Source organism: Cetorhinus maximus, chromosome 10, assembly GCF_964194155.1.
Source record: "Cetorhinus maximus chromosome 10, sCetMax3.hap1.1, whole genome shotgun sequence".
Classification (NCBI taxonomy): Eukaryota; Metazoa; Chordata; class Chondrichthyes; order Lamniformes; family Cetorhinidae; genus Cetorhinus; species Cetorhinus maximus.
The window spans coordinates 61,756,823-61,780,447 of record NC_135888.1 but is presented as its reverse complement, the minus strand read 5'-3'; the positions used below and the strand labels follow the sequence as shown (position 1 = coordinate 61,780,447).

Below are 23,625 nucleotides of genomic sequence, written 5' to 3'. Positions count from 1 at the left end.
TGTTGGATCCTGGTCACCAGTTTGTTGGATCCTTGTTGTAAGGGGTGGTCCATTTGGTACTAATGATACAGTTGAATAGCAGACACTTCATAGGTAGAAACTCTGTTTATTTACAAAGGTACTCAGCAGCAACTAAACATGTGCTTACACTTCAAACTCTATCTCTACACTCTGCTAACTGCTGATAACAGAGATGGACACGCTATTAAGTACTAAGGTCATGTGATCTTCCATTATAATATTCTTCTTAAAGGTATATTACACATCAGATTATCTTCCATTATAATATTCTTCTTAAAGGTATGTTACACATCAGATTACAGTAAGTACATGTGGGAGAAAGGAAGTGAAGGTTATACTGTAAGGGTTGAATGGGGTAAAATGGGAGGCTTGTGAAGCATAAAAACTGGCATAGAGCAGTTGAGTTGAATGGTGTGTTTCAGTGCTGTAAATTCTATGTAAATCCAGGTGTTAACCTGATCAGACAGACCCTGCACTTTGTATTGGTTTAACACAATGCTTTCACTTCATAGTGAAGTGAATATTCTGCATCAGTGAAGGGAGAAGTTATAATCTTAGTTTGCACTACTGCAGGAAGTAAAAGCAGTTTTGTAATTTTTTTAAAAAGTGATTTAGTGAAGTCAAGAGTATTTTATCACCACATGGCATTTTTTTTTGTTTAACCAAGTTTCACATGGCTTCACTCCATCGATACCTGTTTTCAGGCCCAGCTCTGTCACAAGGGTTTCATGTGCTACAAAGGCGTGTACTACTGAGAAACCTAGCAATAGGAACAACCAAAGATCATTCAGCCCCTCAAGACTATTCCATCATGATCTTGAACTCCAGATAAAAATCTGTCAATCTCTGTTTTGGTAGTTTCAATTAACCACTGGTTTCCACAGCCTTTAGGCAGAGAGAATTCCAGAATTCTGCTATCCATTGGGTGAAAAAATCCTCCCTGATTTCATTCCTTAATGACCCATCTCTAATATTAAGATAAAAGCAAAAAACTGTGGTTACTGGAAATGTGAAATAAAAATGGAAAATACTGGAAAAACGCAGCAGGTCTGGCAGCATCTGTGAAGAGAAAAACAGAGTTAACGTTTCACACCTGTTTGACTCTTCTTCAGAGCTCTGAAATGGACTTGAAATGTTAACTCTGCTTCTCTCTCCACGGATGCTGCCAGACCTGCTGAGTTTTTCCAGCATTTTCTGTCTTTATTTCTTATATTAAGATTATGGGCCAGATTTTTTGCCATGGAGGTGGAAAGCTGGAGTCGGGAAATCTCCCAACCCGGCAGACCCGCCTCCATGGAAATGACCACTGCACGCACCATCATTGCTCCAGGTGGGCAAGGCATGATCGAGCTGGGTCTTTTGCCTCTAGGGGCAATTCAGAGGCAGCCATAGAGATGGACGAGTGCCGAGGAGGGCTGGTTAGAAGGCCTTCCTCTCTTCTCTGAGACTTTGATCCAGTCTTATAAAAGGCTGTTAGGGCCTCCAGCCCTCACCTCTCACTCTCACCCACCCCCCCATGCCACCTCATTATGCCCTCACACCCCATGCCACCTCCATGCCACCTCATACCCCTATGGCATCTCCATCCCACATAACTCCATGCCACTTCCCTGCCACCTCATTCCTCAGCACCACCTCCATAGCCATTCACCTAGTATCCACTATGGGCTGACCTCAGGAACTATGTGGAGATGAAAAAAAAACTTCTAACAACCTAAGGGAGCTTTCACTCATACACGCTTACAGATACAGAAATAAACTATTCAGGAGACCTATTCAAATATTATAAATCCCTTCAAAAGGCTGATCTGTTATAAAAATAAACAGACTCCCATTCAGTAACCACATGAAAGACATCTAATCCTTTAATATCCCCTTAAAACTGTCAATCAAACTATGAACTCAGAACTCCCACTGAGATAAGTAAATTTGGAGCTTTTGAAACGCAGCTGAGAATTCACAATGGGCTCAGCTATAATTACAGCTCTTGATAATGAAGTCAATTGAAACTGCAGGAACAGATAGTAATGATTTTTCTAAGCTACACCAGATGGCCTCTCCGGCAGCAGGTGTTTTTTTACTCTAACTGGCAGCTGCAGCCTTTTTTTTATTTTTAAAGGGCTTAGGATTTAAATAACTTCAGATCATGAAACTTAAACAGATCTAACCTGCCCTTCAAGAGGCATTTCTTCCATAAATTCATGACCCCAACACTGCAGGTTAAGGCTCTTGGAATAGCGAAAATGGGGTCTGTTTGAACTCAGCACTAATTTCAAATGGTCCTGCTGAGTTTGGGTTTCCCACCTGTGTGATTTTCACCACCCCCACCCCACCCCTCCGCGCCCCCCTCCCCCCCCCCCCCCCCCACACCCTTCCCCCACTGGCAAAAATGACTCAGTGAAAGTCTGGCCCTGTGTTTCCTCTTCCATGATTCCCCCCACCAGAGGAAGTAGTTATACCGGTCTAGGAATTGGGAATTGAAAAATGGGTGCTTTGTGGACACCTGTGGCCTCACAATGGATGGCAGGAAATGTGCGCACTTCCAGCCAGAGATACGTCACCTGCCATACTGGCTAAGGAAAAACAAGCGATGCTCTCCTGGCTCCAAATAAAAGGACTCTCTCAATCGGTATCTCCTCTGGCCCTCCTTACCTATTCCCCCGCCACTTTCCCACCAACCTGAGGCCCCTGAACTCCACTGCCAACCCACCTGAGGCCTATGATTCCCCCTCATGGTTACACTCCTTTTATGGCCTTCTTGTTACCCCGCCATGAGCCATCACTTACTTGAGTGCTACAGCTGCGCAAGCAATGACCAATCTTCATTCGCTCTTCTCTCGAGGGTTCCTCTGTAAGAGGTTCACACTTCCGTTTCCCCTTAATTTAAATCTTGATTTTAGGATTTTATAAAGGATAAAAATTACACAGACATGGAGTTCGGCTCAGTCACAAACATTTAATTATTAAAAAGCTAACACCCTGATACAAAGAACTCTAAACTAGTGTAATTGACATTACACAGCACTTAATTGGTTAGTCCAATTTAAATCCCTCCACAATTTAACTTCAGCTTTCACTTAAACACACAAAATCACCACGACTTATTAGGAAGCCTCTACTTAAAAAAAAACAGGCAAAACCTCACGTTTCTGCTCAAAACTTCCTCAGTTCAAACCCAAATCTGTCCCAGGATTTGCCTGTTACACTTAAGTTATTTTAAGACCTCAGCCCCAGCACTCCTTGGATTTGGCTGATAATTTACAATCTTCCTACACAGTTGGTCCTTTCCGGTGTGAACTGTGGGTCTGTAAACCAGGTTAACTGCTCCTGACCCTCCTTCTTGACTGCAGTCCACAATACCTAAGACCAATCTCACTATGATTTAGCTGAAACCACATACAATCCCCTGGTCTGTCCTGTGTTGATTGTAGGCCCCGAGTCAAGGTGACCAGCCCTGACCCTTCTTCCAACTGCAGCCCCAAACCCTTTGACCTTGTCATTTTTATGATGATTTTTATTGGAATATCATAAACACACTTCCTGAGGCCATCCTGCTGGATGGTCAGTGCTGAGCACCTTTCAATCCCTTTAGTCTGTTACATACCCTGGTCCAGACAGACTCCCTCAGTGCTGATGTTATTTCCACCACTGAAAACAATGGACTCCACCCAGGTGAGATACCCTGTTTCCAAATGTGATGTGCATGTCAACGTTTTTCCTCCTTCCTTGATGGGAGTGAACGTTGCTGCATAATGGCCATCGTCTAGGGCTGTTATGCCAATGGAATTCCCATTTTCTTAACTGGGCTATGTGATGGCAGCCGTCCTGTACCATTGTATATGATTCAGTCCTTTAACTACACCAGACAGAAGCAGTTACCTTGCACCATTGTTGTGATAATGCTCCCCTTTCCAGTCTCTTCATTGTGTCTTGTTGTTGTCATGTTGGAATGTTTGAAATTAACCCCTTACAGTACAGCCTGCCTCTGTGTGCTTTGTGTTGAGGTTCGGCTTTTATTTACAGCGCTTGTGTCCGTGGTTTTTGGGGTTTTTCATATTTCATAAAGTCCAGTTGGAGAGGATTCCGATCCTACATCTCCCACCATAATGAGGTCCAAGGCCCAAGATCTGGGGCTCTTTGGACCTCCCCCTTTTAGTGTGGAGTATTTACACCATGCTGGGGGATCGGGGGCGGAGGTGGGAGGGGGCGTGGGGTGGGTGGGAAGAGCGCCCAGAAATTCATGATTTCTAGGCCTCTGTTTCTATGCTATTGAATCCTTTATCATTTTAACTACCTTTGTCAGCTTACTCCACCAACATTTGGGCCCACATGAAAAGTTTATTTCCCTAGATCACTCTGCCTCTCTACTGACCATTCCTCCTTTAAGACACTCCTTAAAACTCTCTTTGATCAAGCATTTGGCCATTTGACCTAATACCTCCTTATGTGGCTTGGTGCCATATATTGTTTTATAATACTTCTGTGCAGTGCCTAAGGACCTTTACTTATGTTAATGGTATTATATAAGTAATAGTTGTTGTTACTGATCTGCCCATATCTCCAGTTGCCATGCTAACAGAGTTCAGTGTTCCGATTTAGAATGCATCCATTAATATCTAATGAAGAACCACCTTTCCTAAATCTCCAGTTCTACAGAATTTAAATAGCCCAACACAGCGAATGAGAAATATAAGTGCAAGATGGATTTGCCAGGGCTTCATGGGCCTGATTACAAGGACTTGATGGGAGAGCCACAGGTTGGGTAACACCCTGCTCCAGGCACCAGATGCTGCAGGGAAGAAGAGCAGATATGGAAGAAATTTAAATGCCCCTGTTTAAGGATCCAAAGTTTGCCACCGATCTTCTGCTCTTGGCCCTTGTATGTCTAGACAGTGCATGTTGGAAAGCCATTCCAGATAGCTGGCCCCACCCTGTCTTTTATTCTCAGCTGCAGTTGAGCCACTGAATAGCAATAATGAGTGAAAACCCCAGCATTTGCCCCTCCCCTATCTTTCTTAGCCTAGGAGCACTGGACAGATATCACTGCCACGTCACTAACTGTCATCTCCTGTGAGACCAGTTAACTCAGTCAAGAGCAGGGTTTGATCCAAGAGTCTTCCTGGTCTGTATGTCTCACCTATCCCCACTGGACAAACCAACTGAGACAATGGGGGAGTCCCAAACATTAGCACTTCTGACTTGCAAAAGTATATTGCAAGATCTAAACATTTTGTTATATTGCCCCCTCTCTTGGGAAGGTGTAAATAAAGTTATTTCAATATTAGTCTTAATCAGTGCTATAAAGAGAATATCAATTTTTCCAATATTACTGTGGGATACTGTGAAGCAGGCTTGTCAGGGCTGTGTGTAGGTTGTATGTGTGTGTGACTAATTTAATTAAACTGAAGACAGTCAGACTGCAAGGTTTCAATCATCAAAGGGATGTTGTAAAAGCAGGCATTTTGAAGTGGAAATGGACAAGCTAAGATGAGATCCCAGTAGATATAACCTGAATAGGAAGTTGCGTTAGAAGGTAAATGAGGAGTAAATTTTTGGCTCTTGAATTTCAAAGAGACATAACAGGAAGCTTTACAACTGGGCAAAGATCATAAATAAACAAAGGAAAGTTATTAAGTTTACTTTTCCCAAAGGTGCTGACCATAATGACAACATGAAAGATTTTTAGATTCTGGGAAAGGTAAATTTCAAAAGAAGGTTAAGATCAATGGGTTTAAAAGATAAAAGGGAAGAAATTATATTTAAGAAATGATTGAATGCTGTATGGGGGTGGCCATCTGAGACCTTGAAGTGTGTACTGTGAAGTAGCAGCTTCTAGCCACCCCAGAGAAGTGCTTGCTTGTTCCAGAAAGCAAGGGTTTGTTGCAAGCCTTGGATTTCCCTTGTCGAGCAAGAGGGAGAGGGAAGCTTGTGAAATACCTTCCTTATAGCAATTGTGGGTGCCTTGCAGTAATACTACTGGATGTTTTATAGCTTAAGAATCTATAAGGATGGTTGCCTGTGAAAGGGTATTCATTTGTGAGCCCAGCTAAGTAGAAATCTTTGCGGAAATGTTATAAGACTAAATTTAAATGTGTAACTGTAATCTTGTGTGTTTAAGTTTTCTTTTATTAATAAATGTTTTAAATTAATATTTAAAATCTCCAAATGTGGTCGTGGGATCTTTACTTCTGACTTCAGTACACATACCTTCTCATAATAAATACAAATTGCAAATTGCTGTGATAGCTTGGCCAAGTTTCCCTTTGGGAGTTGGTCAGCCTGACAAATGCCACCTGCCATATAATAACAGTGCAAAACACAACACAAAACATGTTGTTTACAGCCTGATTTTACTTTAAATTTCAGAAGCCCCTCGCACTGGATCAGGATAGTATGATCTTATGTGATCAGGAGCTTCGTCTGGAGAAGAAAATATTGTTTGAGTAAGTGTTACTTAAGACCAGTTGAATAGTATCAGACAATGCTAGTGATAAAAAACAAAAACAGAATTACCTGGAAAAACTCAGCAGGTCTGGCAGCATCGGCGGAGAAGGAAGGAGTTGACGTTTCGAGGCCTCATGACCCTTCAACAAAACTGAGCAATATTGCTCAGTTCTGTTGAAGGGTCATGAGGACTCGAAACGTCAACTCCTTTCTTCTCCGCCGATGCTGCCAGAACTGCTGAGTTTTTCCAGGTAATTCTGTTTTTGTTTTGGATTTCCAGCATCCGCAAAAGTTTTTTGTTTTTATTAATGCTAGTGATAAAACTGGCCAGTAGAAAGACCGGAGAGATTTGGCAGTGGGGGGTGGTGGAAGTTGGACTTGGTAACGCCTGTTTGTTGGATACCAAATGTATCCTTCAGGTCCTAGAATGGTGCCTGTGGCAAGGCCAGTCACAATTTTGATGCAACACATGCCAGGCGAGTGTGTTAGTGTGTGTGCACTTAACCTCTGCTGTAAACCTACAGAGCAGGCAGATTTGTCACCAGTGTGCCATTTTGGAGTTCAATGCTCCAGTCAGTAGTTTCTCTTAACCTCGCACAACTAAACATGAGGCTTAGGCTAATGTCCTGGGGATAAGGGTTCAAATTCCACCATGGCAACTGATGGAATTTAAATTTAATCGAAAAAAAATTTCGGAATATAAAGCTAGTCTCAGTAATGGTGACTATGAAACAATCATCAATTGTCATAAAAACTCATCTGGTGCACCGATGTCTTTTGGGGAAGGAAATTGCCATCCTTACCTGGTCTGGCTGACCATGTGACCCCAGATCCACAACAACGTGGTTGACTCTTAAATGCCCCTCTGAAATGGCCTAGCAAGGCACTCAGTTCAAGGGCAATTTGGGATGAGTAACAAATGCTGTTGTTGCCAGTGACACCCACCGTACTAATTAAAGGGATCATCAACGACTGGCAGGTTATTTGCTGGTTGATTCCTTCTGGCTGTTTCTACAATTCTGCATCTATTTAATGCCTTCCCTTGTTGTTTCAAGTTTCAAAAATTTACAGGCAGTAATGTGGCAGGTGCTGAAAGACTTTTTGCTGACTTCAAGGCTTCTGCATAAGCCAGTTGCTCCCAGGTCTGGGTGCAAGAGGCGGCCTTCCTTTTGAGATCAGTCATGTCTGGGAGAATGAAGAGAGGCCATGCAGAGCAGGACAAGCTGCTAGAAGAAGGAGGAAGAGGAGGAATAAGGAAGAGGAGGTGGTGGAAGAGGAAAGGAGGCCACAGCTTATATAGTCCCTTTCTGACTGGGCTGTCTGTGAAGAAATAATTCAAGTGGGATGCCAGTAACCTCAACCCGAATTCCCTGTTCACCAAGAGTCCCATATTCCTTAGTTTCCCTCTGTCACTGACCATCACACTGCTCTCTTCGCCCCAACGCGTTACTAAAAACCAACACAAAATATGCATTCCATTCCAAATTTATAAATTAAATCATGCCATATGTCATACCAAATGAAACTAATTAACCTTCTACGTTATCTTAATGCTTGTCTTCCCTGTACCTTTGCCTGTCCTGATGTTCCTATGAGGTGCTACTTCATTGTGGCTGCAATATGGCTGGTTTGAGGCTGCTGACTTGCAGTGAAGGAGACTGTAGATGGCCTTGCAGGATGCCTTGGAACAGCTCTGCGCAAAGAAGCCCTGGCTTCAGACAGCACCACCCTGGCATTAGGGTGGCAGCAGCCCGGCTAGCTAGCTGACAGACAAATTAAGCAAGGACACTGGCAGAGTGGCAAATATGGGATTACAAATACTGCTATCCCGAGAGGAGATAGAAGGTTCGTGCTCCATGAAACTACCGCTGCTCCTCGCGGATAGGACCTCTGCAATCCTAATAAGCTATTGCAGGACAGACTGTAAAACCGCCATCAGACCTAAAAACCCCTTTACACACTATAACCTAGAGCCATGATGGCAGCAGTCTGAGCTTTCGTGACAGCAGTCTGAACATCCACTGTAACACTCAGACTTTTAGTGGAAGCTGCTGGTACTGAAATGAAGCAGCAACATCTGCCATCAGAAGCCCCATCATGGTTGAGTCTACAAGTGTGTTGACCGAGTTGACCACCAGTACATTGCTGGAAAGGATGGGCTGCAACATCTGCACAAAGCGCTTTGCCAAGCTGGTGCCAGACTCCTCTGCATTCTAAAGATTGACATTGAATACAGGCTTTTTGGCAGATTTCATAATGCAGTTTTGGTATGTACATTCATCAGCCTTTCCCTGTAGCCTGGCACATCACTGCCCTCGTCTGAGTCCTTTGCAGTGGAACCCATGTGCGACCTCAGTCTCCGGCAATCCGGCACTTGCATTATTTTTGCTCCTTGAAAAGTTCTGCCCTGCCCTTCCTCCTTCCAAAGTCCTCTCGATTCATGAACCATTCCTTTAGGTTGGGAAATTGGGTGTGTCACTCTGCTGCAAACCTCTTGGGAAGAAACAGTAGTATTCAGCAAGATGCATTCAGAGTCAGAACTGCACGTACTGTTAAAATATGGATTCCTTTATTTTCTGAGACATACTGGCATGTCATGAAGAAAATAATGACTTGAATTTATATGTCACCTTTCACCAGCACTGGATACCTCAAAGCACTTTACAGCTAATGAAGTACTTTTTGAAGTGTCATCACTGTTGGAATGTAGGAAATACAGCTGCTAATTTGCACCTAGCAGCAATGTGGTAACCATTGTTTTTTATGGTGTTGATTGAGGGGTGAACATTGGCCAGGACATCAGGGATGGCTCCCCTACTCTTCATTGAATAATGGGCTCTTCTACATCCACCTAAGAGGATAGCTGGTGCCTTAGGTTAATCTCTTGCCTGAAAGGGAGAGGTAGCCTCCAACAGTGGAGTGTGGAAGTAGTGTGTTGTGCTTAAGACCAAGAGCAGGACTTGAACCCACAATCTTCAGACTCAGAAGCAAGAGAGCTACCAACTGAGCCAGAACTAACATGCATGTTGTCTTGAGGTGCCACGGTAGTGCCTCTTCCCTGATGTGTATTCCCTTCGAACCCTTCCTAATAGGGAAGTTAGGATTGGTGAATTTGATCTCCAGTTTGTTTCCTAAGCTGTGGTGAAAGTGAAGTAATTTTAAACCATGACTTCAGGGGGAATTTGCTGGGTGTTAACTTTCAGTCATTCACTATCTTTCACTTTCATTCCCTTTCAGGTTGGAACTCATTCCAGTAAATCGGCAACTTTGGGTCATGGCTAAACCTGCTAAAACCGTGTCTGAGGCTTTGCAGCCATTTCTGATCAAATATAACTTGAGTGCCAAGGAAATGGAAGCTAAAATTGTATGTATTAATACAGTAACCTGACAGAATTTCACTTCTATAGAGCCTTTCACAAGCCCTCAGGACATCCAAAAGCACTCCACTGCTCATAAATTATTTTTGAAGTGTGGTCATTGTTGTAATGAAGTAAACGTGGCAGCCAATTTGCACACAGCAAGATCCCACAAACAGCAATGAGGTAAAGGTTAAATAATCAATTTTAGGTGTTGATTGAAAGAGAAATACTGGGGAACTTCCTTTCTTTGAATGGTGTCAGGCATTCTCTTACTTCCAATTGATAGGACAGATAGAGTCTTGGCTTAACATCCCATCCAAAAGATGCACCTGACAGTGCAGCATTCCCTCAGTATGGCTCTTGAGTGCCCACCTTGGGCAGGATTTGTAGGCCGGCAGGCAGGCGCGTTCGGCAGGCCTGGGATTGGCCGGGGAACGGACTGCCGACCGCGATCGGCCCCTGTCCGCGATTTCAGGCTGGCTGGCCAATTAACGGCCAGCCAGCGTGAAGCGCGCACTGAAATGGGGGTGGGAGGAGGGCAGGCACTGATGTAAACTCGGCCATGATTGAAAGCTCTCTGAAGGAAGAGAGCTGCCTTGGGGAGCTGAAGACTTCAAAACAATTAAATAAAGATTTTAAAATCACGAAAGAAAGTCCAAGCATCACAATCAGTTACCTGATTTGCACTTTGCAGATTGCCATCCTACAGCACCACTTGGATGTTGACCAATAATCAGTGCAGGAGCTGAAATTGGTGTTTTAGTTGTGCCATGCAAGGCTGACAGGATTTCCAATGATAAATGAAAAACAGCTACATTTGAGACCACTTTCTATGCAGCAACTCACTGCCAGCTTGCAAACTCCACCTTGCAGACTAGCTCCACTATTCTGGACCTGACTGGTTGCTTATCTGAAAATCAAAATATTTAATGGTATGAGAATTTGAACAATGGCAGACATGAAAAGACCATTTCCACCCATCCTGAGTCACTAGTGATCTGCTGAAGGTCAGATCCCCTGCTCATTACTCCACACCTTAAGGTTTTGCATTTTCCTCTTTCCAGTTTCAATTTCAGTGAGCAGTACAACTAGTGAAAAGAATACATGAGATGGTTTCCTATTGCCTTCCTCACGTTTACACTTAAGGAAAGACAAGTCTAAGGAAAGACAAGTTCCCCTCCAAGCCACTCACCGTCCTGACTTGGAAATATATCGCTGTTCCTTCACTGTCGCTAGATCAAAATCCTGGAACTCCCTCCCTAACAGCACTGTGGGTGTACCTACACCACATGGACTGCAGCGATTTAAGAAGGCAGCTCACCATCACCTTCTCAAGGGCAACTAGGGATGGGCAATAAATGCTGGCCCAGCCAGTGAAGCCCACTTCCCATGAATGAATTTTAAAAAAGTCTTCTTCCTGAAGGATTCCACTGCCCCCAGCCCTGGCCCCTGCCCCCTTTGCAAGCAGCATTGTCCCTTCAGGTTCTGGCTCTATCCTCATCACCACCAAAAATTTGCTCGTTGGCCATTGCTCCTAACCCTGAGCATGGAACCCTTAGCTGGGCTTGGGTCAATGTGCTAAAGGACAGGGTGACCAACACCTGAGGTCCCAAATAAGCTCGCTATCCTGCTATATCTTCACAATACATGTTCCCTACCCCACCCGTAACCATGCGATCCGCTGGGAGATGTGAAAATCCAGGTTAAAAAACACAGGTCAATTTGAAAAAAATATCTGTCAAGTTCCTCTTCTAAAAGCCCCATACCCAACACCTAGATGATCAAAATTAGTTCTGGAGATCAGTCTGGTGCTGATAATTCTATGCAGACCCTAACTCTGTAAGAGGTGATTCCTGACCTAGTCTGTAACGGATCCAGCTCTTGCATAACATACTAAATGAAAGCCTCAAAATGTTCACAGTCAAACTGCAACATTATTTCAGGCCCCCTAAAGAAAGCTGGTTGTGAACTGGTCCTGCCGCACACTCTGGTGGAGTAGCTTTAACCAAGAGCAATTGGAATGGTCTAGTGAATTATTTTTCTTTAATCTATGTTAAATAGAGTGGAGTGTCCGAGCCTCTGAAACTGGATGCCACAGTGTCCTGCCTGGAGAATCAGCGAGTGATCCTGGACAAGAAACCTGAGCAGGGTGTGTATTTTTCAGTTTTTCTTATTCTTTCATGGAATGTGGGCATTGCTGGCTAGGCTAGCCTTTATTGCCCATCCCTAATTGCCCTTGAGAAGGTGGTGGGGAGCCACTGCCTTGAAGCACTGCAGACCATCTATTGTAGGTACACCCACAGTGCTGTTTGGGAGGGAGTTCTGGGATTTTGATCCAGCAACAGAAAGAACAGCGATATATTTCCAAATCAGGATGGTGTGTGATTTGCAGGGGAACTTCCAGGTGGTGGTGTTCCCATCTATCTGCTGCCCTTGTCCTTCCAGGTGGTAGTGGTTGTGGGTTTGAAAGATGCTGTTAAAAGAGCCTTGGTGATTTGCTGCAGTGCATGTTGTAGATGGTACACACTGCTGCTGCTGTGCGTTGGTGGTGGAGGGAGTAAATGTTTAGTAGTAGATGGGGTGCAAATCAAGCAGGCTGCTTTGCCCTGGATGTTGTTAAGCTTCTTAAGTTAGGAACACAGGAGCAGGAGCAGGTCATTTGGCCCCTCAAGCCTGTTCCACCATTCAGTTAGATCATGGTTGATCTTCTACTACAATGTTATTTTCCTGCACTATCCCTGTATCCCTTGATATCTTTAATAGCCAGAAATCTATCAATTTCTTTCTGGAATATACTCAATGACTGAGCCTCCACAGTCCACTGGAATAAAGAATTTCAAAGATTCACCACTCTCTGAGTGAAGAAATTCCTCCTCATCTACCTCTTATTTTGAGACTGTGCTAGACACCCCAGCCAGGGTAACACCCTTACTCCACCAACCCTGCTGAGCCCTATAAGCATGTTGTACACTTCAATGAGATCACCTCTCATTCTTCTAAACTTTAGGGAATACAGGCCCAGTCTCCATAATCTCTCTGCAAAGCACAATCCGCCATCCCAGGAATCAGCCTGGTGAACCTTCCATTGCACTTGGTCTATGGCAAGTATATTCTTCCTTAAATAAGGAAACCAAAATGGTACACAATACTCCAGGTGTGATCTCACCAAGGCTCTATACTACTGCAGCAAGACTTCTTTATTCCTGTACTCAAACCCTCTTGCAATAAAAGCAAACATATCATTTGCCTTCTTAATTGTTTGTTGAACTTGCATGTTTGCTGTCAGTCATTTATGAACAAGGACATCCAGGTCCCTTTGGATGTCAACAGTTCCCAGTCTCTTACCATTTGAGAAACACTCTTCATTTCTGTTTTTCCTACAAAGTGGATAACTTCACATTTTTCCATGTTATATGCCATCTGCCAAAGTTTTCTCCTCTCCCCTCTCAAAGGCGCAGACTCTTGCTTTGAGTTTCACTTTTCAGGCCCAGGAACCTCTTCAGTGCACCCCCTTTAATATTCAAGCATCAACATTGAAGATAGAGGCGGAGCGAGCAGAGCTGGTGAAGGCTACACAGCTGGAGCCTGTTCACCCCTCACCCGAAATGGCTGACATATGAAGACTTTCAAGCGGGAGTAAGTTTGCCAACACTGGTCAGACACATTCCTGGAGATCTCATCACGTGACCTCCCACCTCCGACACTCCACTCCCTGCAGTCCCAGCATTGGTCAGCTGAGATGTCTAGACTTGCAGCGTACCACTTTCCCACACCAATTCCAGAAAGCAAGTCTTTATTATCCAATTGGATGATTTGTGACTGTCTCTTCTCCCCATGTTCATTCTTTTATAAGTAGTAGACAAAAGTGCTCCAAGAAAGTTAAAAACTTTTCTAAATACTCCAATGGTTTTTCTCCTACATTGTTTGTAGCTGTGTCTTGAAGAACTGTTTTTAGTTGCCCGAGAGTCCAGGATAGTCCTGGAAGGTTGGCAACCTTAAGTGGGAGTGACAAGACAGCCAATCGGATTAGGAGCATGTAATATCCAAATTGTTGATAATGTTGTTTTAAGAATATTATGGGATCCTGCCTTCCTTTGTATTTGTTACATTGGTAATTAACATTTTTTATTGAAGGGCATAATCAGAAAAAGCAGCATAAAGCTATTTGCAGTTAGGTAATTAGTTCATTTATTTATTCATTAGAATTGCCTGTGCCTAGTTAGACAATGCATTGCCTTCATTGATACTTATCCAGGGAACCTAGTTTAGCTCCACTTGGTATATCATCTTGCTTTACATTCAGCAGAAGTACAAAACAGAAAATCCTGGAAATACTCAGCAGGCTGGCACCATCTGAGAAGAGAGAAAAAAATTAGTTCCGATGAAGGGTCATCGATCTGAAACGTTAGCTATGTTTCTCTCTCCAGAGATGCTGCCAGACCTGGTGAGTACCTGCGGCATTTTCTGTTTCTGTTTAACGTTTCCAGCATCCGGAGTATTTAACTTTTATATTGCACCTAGCAGATCCTTGTCCTTCATTGTTGAGTCTAAAATTTCCTCCTTGATTGTAATCAGAAAGTTAAATCGAGAAATAGGCCTCATTTTGCCGATGTTAGGTTACACACAAGTATCAGCCTCAATCTCACCAGAATATGCCTGAGTAAACTCACATTTTGGATTATGGCCAGTTTTATTGGTGGAGGGTTGATGGATGGATGTGAAAGATCAATAAGATTTGACCATATTATACATATATGTAACTCACTTATTCCCAAAACACCACAATCTTTTTGTCAATGTGATTTGTGTGCCCATTGAGCACAAACGCAAAGAAAATCCAGGCCTTGATGTTGATATTTTTCAATCGGTAATAAGCTCTTCATAATGAAGATATTTTCACATAGTCAGGTGGTTAGTCTGAGTCAGGAGCCTCTGCCGAGAGGACGGTGCCCTGCCTTTAATCTGGCTCCTACCTTTCCAAGAGTCCCAATCTGTAGCTATACTGCAGACAGTGTAGCTCTTAGGGTCATGGGAATTTGTGAGCCTTCCCACTATGTGAAGGGGCAGTCTCTCAGGAAGGTACTTGTAATAAGTGAAAGATCCAACCTCTATATCAGATAGTATCACACTGTTGCTTTATTGATACATCCCTCACAAAGATATATGTATATCTCAATGTGCTTTACAGCCAATGAAGTACTTTTGTAGTGTGGTCACTGTTGTATTATAGGAAATGTGACAGCCAATTTATGCATAGCAAGCTCCCACAAACAGAAACGTTATAATGACCAGATGACCTGTTTTAGTGATAGTGGCTGGGAGATAAATGTTGACCAGTACAATGGGGAGAATGCCCAGCTTTTCTTTGAATAGTGCCATGGGATCTTTGTATGTCCAGCTGAGAGGGCAGACAGGGCCTTGGCTTATTGTTTCATTCAAAAGACACAGGGTATATGTACACAAGGATATATGTATACGAGGGTTATACATAGAAAGCAGAAAACCCTTGTTAATTTCTCCCTCCTCTATTTCTGAGCCCAGGGGTACTGAGATCAATTATCACAATAAAACAATTCCCCAGCTGAAGTTAGATCAGTGTAGCTAAGGGTTGGAGCCTGAGACTTTTCTGGTCTATAGTGATGCTACCAGATTGAGCAGTGCATTTACTAATTGAGGAGTAGAGGCCATTGTGCTTTACATTCTAAGAAACAATCCCCATCTTTCTGTGACTCAAATAGCAGGCTGGTGAGAATTGCTCTCTGCTCCTTATTGTGTGTGAGTCACCAGATACCAGCTCCAAATGTTAAACAATCAATTGTAAATACAGCCCCCACAGAGCTGACCTTTCACTGGCCAAATCCAATCACATAGAAATTCTCAGTAGCAGTACTAGGTTGTTACATTCAGCTGTTTAATTCTTTTGTTACAGCCAACTGCTTCCCAGAGCCTTTATCCATTTGGGAATCAAAGAATTTTAGTCTAAGATGTCTGATATGAAATACGGATTCATCTTGGGCATGACCAACTCATAAACTCCAAATTGAGGACTAATCTTATGTTGACTCTCACTGCAAACCGTGCCTTTATTTTTTGCAATGATTGACATAGTTGCACGGTGGGTTATAAGTACACGCCACTGTGACCTTAGAAAGAGTTGCTTCCATTTCTTTGTTTTCTCAGATAGTGTGTGCTGATAAAGATGGGTGGCTGTGCCAGAGACAATGAGAGTGCTTGAGGTCTGTGGGCTGATATTTGGGGAGGACGGGGTTCCCTATTGGTATGTGATAAGTCTTATAGTCCACAATCTCCTTTTTCCACTGCACTCCCAGGCTACGGGAGCCTTCTTCACTTTGCCAAAATTTCTAACCTTCTGTTACCCCCTTTTATTCTACAAGAAACCATTCACAACTCCTCTGGACCCACCTTGTGTTTCTTGTCCCATTGTCACCACCTTTTGTCCTGCATTATGATCCCTTTTGTCATTTAATCACTCCTTCCCTCACCTCCACTGGTTCTCAAGCCTTTTCCTGTGCTGACCGCTTCGGAGGGGCTAAAGACCCCATGGACCACCTACCAGTCGTACCCTACCCGCTTTTGTTTGTCACTGCAAAAATAGTATCAGAATTAATGGAAAATAATGGAAACTATAAATATTTCACTGATTTTTTGCTACTAAACGTAGTAAGTTTATATGCATTTATTTTTGTACTAAATATCATAATTATGTTATTAGTTCACACCAGAGACAAAAGTATAGACATGGTAATCATGTGCAGTTTTGGTCTCCTTATTTAAGGAAGGATGTAAATGCATTGGAGACTGTTCAGAGGAGGTTTACTAGATTGATACCTGGAATGAGTGGGTTGTCTTATGAGGAAAGGTTGGACAGACTGGGCTTGTTTCCACTGGAGTTTAGAAGAGTAAGGGGTGACTTGATTGAAGTATATAAGATCCTGAACGGTATTGACAAGGTGGATGTGGAAAGGATGTTTCCTCTTGTGGGCGAGTCCAGAACTAGGGGGCATTGTTTTAAAATTAGGGGTCACCCTTATAGGACAGAGATTAGGGGAATTTTTTCCTCTTAGAGGGCTGTGGGACTTTGGAATTCTCTGCCTCAGGAGACAGTGGAAGTGGGGTCATTGAATAACTTTAAGGCAGAGGTAGATAGATTCTTGTGAGGCAGGGGGATCAAAGTTTATTGCGGGTGGATGGGAATGTAGAACTTGAAACACAGACAGATCGGCCATGATCTTATTGAACGGCGGAGCAGGCTCGAGTGGCCGAATGGCCTAGTTCTGCTCCTATTTCATCAGTTCGTATGTTTGTAAACGTAGGGCAGAATTTTTTCCTTGGCGGGAAGAGAGAGATAAATTCTGAAAATTGCTCCAAATTAAGCAGTGACAATAGGGCAAGGGGACAAAATTAAAAAAAGTTCAGTCGAAATTTAGGACTGATACTTCACACAAAGGGATGTCAACACATGGGTTAGACTCAACCTGGAGGTGAAAACCCTGGAAGCATTTGGGGATTAATTGAATGTTGCAGTGGGAAAGTATTACTGATGTTCTGGCTGCAGGAAATAGGATATGTTGAAAGGCTCATCTCGTCCATAAAGATCTAGTAAATCTAAAGGCAGCGTGACTAAGAAACAACCAACATCTTGCTGAGCGCTTTCTAACCATCAGTTTTGTTTTCATTGTTCACAGGTGGACAAGAGGAGAAGAAGAGTTCTAGCCAATTGTCCACATGCCTTGTGAGTGGAGCAGAATCTTCCATCCTCAAATGAGCGCTGTTAAAGGCACCTTTACATTAGAAGAGAGAGCCCTGCCCCGAATACCCCATTTCAGTTTGAAAGGCAGTTGCAGACCACAACAACTTGCCTTTATGTAGCACCTTTAACATGTTGAAACATCCTGTAACATTGCACCAGAGGGTTATTAAACAAAATTTGGCACCCTGTCACATAAATAAATATTAGCACAGGGGACTAACAGCTTGGTCAATCAGGTGGGCTTTAAGGAATTTTAAGGAATTTTTTTTCACCCAGAGGATTGAGGGGACCTGGAACTCACTGCCTGAAAGGGTAGTAGAGGCAGAAACCCTCAACTCATTTAACAGGTGCCTGGATATGCACCTCAAGTGCCGTAATCTGCAGGGCTATGGACCAAATGCTGGAAAGTGGGATCCGGCTGCGTGGCTCATTTCTTGGCCAGCGCAGTCACGATGGGCCAAGTGGCCACTTTCTATGTTGCAAACTTTCTATGATTTGATACTATGAATGTCTTAAAGGAGGAGGGGGAGCTAGAGAGGTGCAGAAGTTTAAAGAGAGAATTCCACGGCTTAGGGCTTAAACATCTGAAGCTAGAGCTGCCAATGATGGAGTGAGGAAAGTAAAGGATGTGCAAGAGAGCAGAATTGCAGGAGTGCCAATATCTTGGAGGGTTGTGGGGCTGGAGGAGGTTACAGAAATAGGTGAGGCCATGGATGGATTTGAAAACAAGCATGAGACTTTTAAAATTGGGGCGTTGCCAGACACAGTAAGATTAGCGAGCAACCCGGTTGGTAGGTGAATGGGATTTGGTGTGAGTTAGGATATGGGCAGCCGAGCTTTGGATGAGCTTACGTTTACAGACAATGGGAGCATGGCATGAGGAATTGGTGTTGAAGAATCATCACCAATCCATACCCTGAGCACCACTCTCCACTTGGAGTGCAGGAGCGCTGGATGTACGCCCAAAGTCATGTTGGAGCTGAAGCAGTAGTTTGCAAGGGCAGAGGGATAAAGTACAAGATATCAAAGGTGCACTGATTTCTCCAAATATCTTATCAACAGATGCAGCAGGCGTCTTCCACAGAGATAAAGGAAGCCTTGGAGAGCCCCTCCAACTCATCACGGACTTCTAAGAAAAACAGAGTTAAAGGAAAATCTGAAGCGAGGAAGCAGCTGTACCGCAAGACTTACGATGTAGAAGGTAAAGCAAAGAAAAGTTAGTTAGTTGCTTGTGAGTAAGAATAGTTGCCAAATCCCTACACCCTAAGGAACAGGAGTGGAAAAGGGAGGAACAGAGTGGGTTAGGAAAGTGGAGGGATAGAGCAGTTTCTGCTGCATGGAGGATTGTTGGTATTGTAGCTGCCGTTATTGACCAAATGTCAAGAGGATTGATGAGTCAGCTGATCAATGGTGGGAGCGTGGCGGTGGGGAGAGGTCATGTGATGTAATCTCTTGGAATACGATCCAACCAGCCTTGGCAACCCAAGGCCAAAGGACGTCGGGGGGAGCATAGAGGGATGGACAACAGCTAGTGGTGGAGCAGAGGGATAGAGAGAGGGGCAAGGGGAGGGTTCTTTGGGAGTTGCTGTCAGATTGGTTGGCACAAACACTGTTTCATGTGGAGTTGAGCTGCACTGGCCAAAAGCTCCGATGTTCAATCCCAGAGTGCAGTCAGCAAACCTTATATGTGGCATTAGTGGAGGTGTTCCTATTAGACTCTGTAGCCCCTTGACTGATGAGGGGAAGAAGCTCTGGCCATTGTCTCTTGACTCTCGCCTTCAGGAAGGGAGGGAATCAAAGGGGGAGATAGTCACTTGTACACCGGAGTTATGATTTGTCCTTCCTCTTGCAGCGCTGTTTGAGATGTTGTCAAAAGCACAGAACTGCCGTGCTAATGATCAGCGAGGCCTTCTGAAGAAGGAAGACTTGGTGCTTCCAGACTTTCTGCAGCTTCCCGAAGAACTGGCCGGCATTAGTCTTAAGCCGGCCAAGTCGGAAGCTGGGAGCAAGAAAGGCACCAGAAATCAAACCTGTCCGGAGAAAGGTGCGACTGAGAGTGAAAAGATCCCAGGAGTTCTGAATAAGGAACCAATCCCGAATATCTCCACTTCAGAGGGCAAACAGCAAGAAGATTCGACAGAGCGGAAGAGTCTGTGCCCCCACACGGCTTTTTAATGATGGCAAGATGGTGTAGTTGTGGCCAGCAGACCGGGAGGGCCAACTTAGAGCAGCTGCTCCAGCTCTTCCTGTTTCCCCATGATGGGAACAGGGGGCTGAGCTCAACAGGGCAGGATTTCCCAATCCCCGGTGAGTCCTAGTGCGTTGACACTGCCAATTCCTTCAGCGCCATGACTGTTGACGACAATCCAGTGACGATGGAACTCTATTTCCTCTTAGCTGGGCCAAATGGCCTCTTTCTGTGCTGTATGAGGCTATGAATTCCTGGCTCAAGGCACTTTACAGAATCCAAGCTGTGAAAGAAATTGGGGATCTCGGGATCGCAATGTCGGAATAGGCCACCACTTATGAGGGACCCTCCTTTTCATGATTTATCTCCGTTTTAATATCCCGCTAATGCTGCTGAGTGCAATGAACCAGTGTAACTCAAAAAGGGCCCTGCTTGGAATTTACTTCAAAGCCGTTTGCATTCAGAGAAATGTGCTCTTGATCAGGAAGGCAGACTTAAACTGTCAGACACCTGGGTCAAAGATGTGACTGACTGATCCTAATTTGAACCATTTCCTGGATCTTTCCAAAATGAATTCAGCACTTCAGCTGGCACATTTATTCAATCTCTAACTTGTTTACATATATCTGTTGTTCTTATTATTGTTAGTCTTTGTATATTGTTTGTTCTTGATGCAACTAAAGAATGTGGATCTCAGGAAAATGCAGTGAATGTCCACTTCCAAGCCAGGGTACGTACACAAGCTGTGGTACACAATGTCAATTGATCAGGCATTGACTACAACAAATGATTTGGGCATGTAGTAATGTTATGTGACAACCGGCCGCTTCATACCCTTGTGATGTGGAAAACACATGTGGAGTCCATATACCAGTGAGAGAGTTTCTGTGTGAATCTGATCCAGTGGCTACAAAATAATGCCCCTAACCCTCACAGGAACACTAGCTTGTTGTTCCAGCCTGTGAGTATAAGCAGGCTTCATGGGCCCCTGATGCAAAGAGATAGTTCCACATTCACAAGACAAAGGCAGCTTCATTTACAAATCACAATCAGATGGACAATATTTAGTGAATGGATGGCTATCAGTCAAGAAAGCACAGTGGCTGTCAAACCTGAGATATAACCTGTGTGGGTGCTCAATCTCATTGTCTGTACAGTCTCATGAGAATATTTTCAAGAGGGATGTGTCAACATTGTGTGGCTGGTTTAGGGGCTATCCATGTCAGCTCTGCTTTGGTACAAATTACTAAGCCTCGCTCAAAGCACACAGCTATATGCATATCAGGAAGGCCACAAATTAGTCCATTCCAACTGGCCCACAATGCAGCAGCTCTCTACATCTACGGAACCACACAAGGCTGAAGAAAGAAACTGTCAAGGCTCCCAATACTGTGGGATTATTCTTCCCAAATCAAAATTTTTGGTGAAAATGTGGCATGAGCGTTAAATGTAGAAACATTTGGTTAAACACGTACTGAGGGGTGGCCAAAGCTGTAGATGCATCTGTTTCTCTATCTGTGTGTGTGTGTGTGTTTGTGGTTGTCTGTGAATTGACTGTGAGTGTGTGCCTATGAGTGTGTGAGCATTGTTGTGAGTGAGTGTGTGTGTGTGTGTGGTTGTCTGTGAATTGACTGTGAGTGTGTGCCTGCGAGTGTGTGTGTGTGTGGTTGCCTGTGTGTCTGTTGTTTGTGAGTGTGTGTTGCTTTGTTTGTTTATGTCTCTGAATGTGTAAGTTTGTGTGCTTGTGTGGCTGTGAGTATATCTGCAAGTCTGAATTGGCTGTGAGTGTGTGTGTGCGTGGTTGTCTGTGAATTAGCTGTAAGTGTGAGTGTGGTTGTTAGTGTGTGCGTGTGTGTGGTTGTCTGTGAATTGACTGAGTGTGGTTGTCTGTGAATTGATTGTGACTGCGCATGTGTGGTTGACTGTGAATGTGTTTATATGGTTTGTGAATGTATGTGTGTGTGTGTGGCTGTCTGTGAATTGACTTAGTGTGTGTGACTGTGAGTGTGTGTGTGTGGTTGTGAGTCTGTGTGTATGTGGTTGTCTGTGAATTGACTGTGCGTGTTTAACTGTGAGTGTGTGTGTGGTTGTGAGTGTGTATGTGTGATTGTCTGTGAATTGGCTATGAGTGTGTGCCTGTGAGAGTGTGTCCATGGTTGTGTGTGTGTGTGTTGGCCAACATTTTTATGTTTGAGGGACATGAGGTTTTCTTTTGTCTGTCAAGGCTGGCACTTATTGCTCATCCCGAGCTTCCCTGAGAAAGTGGTGACAGACCTTCAAATACTGGGAGTGATTTCATATAACTCAGTAGCTTAGACCTCTTCAGTGCAAAGTTATCGGCGAGGGCCTGGAGTCACATTTGACCAAACTGGACGGCAGGTTTCCTTCCCTAAAAGCCAGTTGTGTTTTTATGACAATCCGGTAGTTTCAGAGTCATTGATGCCAGCTTTTTTTTCCAGATTTTTTGAGAGTTTTATTTTGTATCCTTGCCCCAAACCTATTTCATGTTAACATGAGACTTTGTTTCAGTGATACACAGTATAACTGGAACACAAGATATACTCAGTGAGGATAAGAAGATAAGGGGAAGCAAAGTTACAACAGCTAGACCCAAATAAAGCCAACTCTTCTTTCAACCCTAAAGATGTCTTTTGTGGATCTACTTTGCCAGGACCTTTATCAGTAGCACTGACTTCCATCTATTTATTCCCTTGGTCATAAACTATTTTATTTTAAGGTCTGAGGAAGGGCTGCTCAAGTGATGTAACTTCCCAAACAGTAACTGTTGACATGTGTGGCCTGGTGTTTTATTGTATATATTGTTCAATGATTGTAATTCTAAACAATAGTATGGTTAAAATTTTTCTTGCAAAAAGTATTAAAGCTGAATTACACATCGTTTTAATATCACTGTTAATCTGTGTGCCCAGCTTATTGCCCCCTTTTTAGAATATTTTTCAGTACTATAGTCTCACAACCTTTTTGCTAGACTTAGAAAAGAGAAGAAACTTTCTGTGTACATCTCTCTTTCTCAGTCCCACATTCTCACTGTTTCTCTGCCAGTCTCTGTTGCTTTCCCTCCCTCCCTCTCTCTCTATCCATATTTTGCTATGCCTTTCCGTCAGTATTTTTTTGTCTCAATATTGATCTGTCTTGGTCTCCCTCTATTTCCCTCTCTATCTGAATCTCTGTTTTTCTCCCTCTCTCTCTTTCCTTCTCTAAGTGTCTCTCCCTCTCTACGCGTATTTGTCGTTCTCTCTATCTACATGTTGCTGTTTCTGACTCTCTATCCATCTTTTTCTTTATCTTTATTTCCCTCTCTCACTCTGTATTTTTATCCCTTTGTCTTTCTATATCTTTCGTCTCTAATTCTTTCACTTTCCATCTTTTTCTCTCTCACTGTCTTTTTTGAGTATCAATGAAGAAAAGAGACATGCTGTTGAAGCTTTTTATCTTGCACTCATCAGGACATCCGCAAGAACACCAAATGTGAAGGGAACAACAATTTATACTTCATGAGGTGAAAAGCTTCAATATGTCTCTTTTTTCAGCAATACTCAAGTTCTGTACTACCAAACAACTAATTGTCTTTTTTCTTATTTTTCACTTTCTCCATTTGTCTTGCTCCATCTTAATCTGTCTATCTCTGCCTCTCTCCAGTATGTCTATCTCTCTTTATCGTACTTTCCTTGTCTATCGCTGTCTCTCTCTCTCCTTCTATCTGTATCTCCTTTTTTCTATCTCACTCTCTCTCCCTCTTTCTACCTGTATCTCCTTGTTCTTCTGCCTCTCTCTTTTACTATCTCTCTGTATCTCACTGTCTCTGTCTCTTTCCGTCTCTC

General features: G+C 43.5%; 1 protein-coding gene across 1 annotated transcript in view; it reads left to right on the top strand.

Moving 5' to 3' along the window:
- Positions 1-22,679, top strand: part of LOC144685724 (regulator of G-protein signaling 14-like) — a 117,661-nt gene extending 94,982 nt beyond the window's left edge. Inside the window, exons 10-15 of the mRNA XM_078550546.1 lie at positions 6,388-6,464; positions 9,703-9,829; positions 11,886-11,973; positions 17,531-17,577; positions 18,658-18,796; positions 19,448-22,679. Coding sequence (XP_078406672.1) covers positions 6,388-6,464; positions 9,703-9,829; positions 11,886-11,973; positions 17,531-17,577; positions 18,658-18,796; positions 19,448-19,770 — 801 coding nt within the window. The 3' untranslated portion in view covers positions 19,771-22,679. The remainder of the gene's footprint in view (positions 1-6,387; positions 6,465-9,702; positions 9,830-11,885; positions 11,974-17,530; positions 17,578-18,657; positions 18,797-19,447) is intronic.
- The last annotated feature ends 946 nt before the right edge of the window (positions 22,680-23,625 follow it).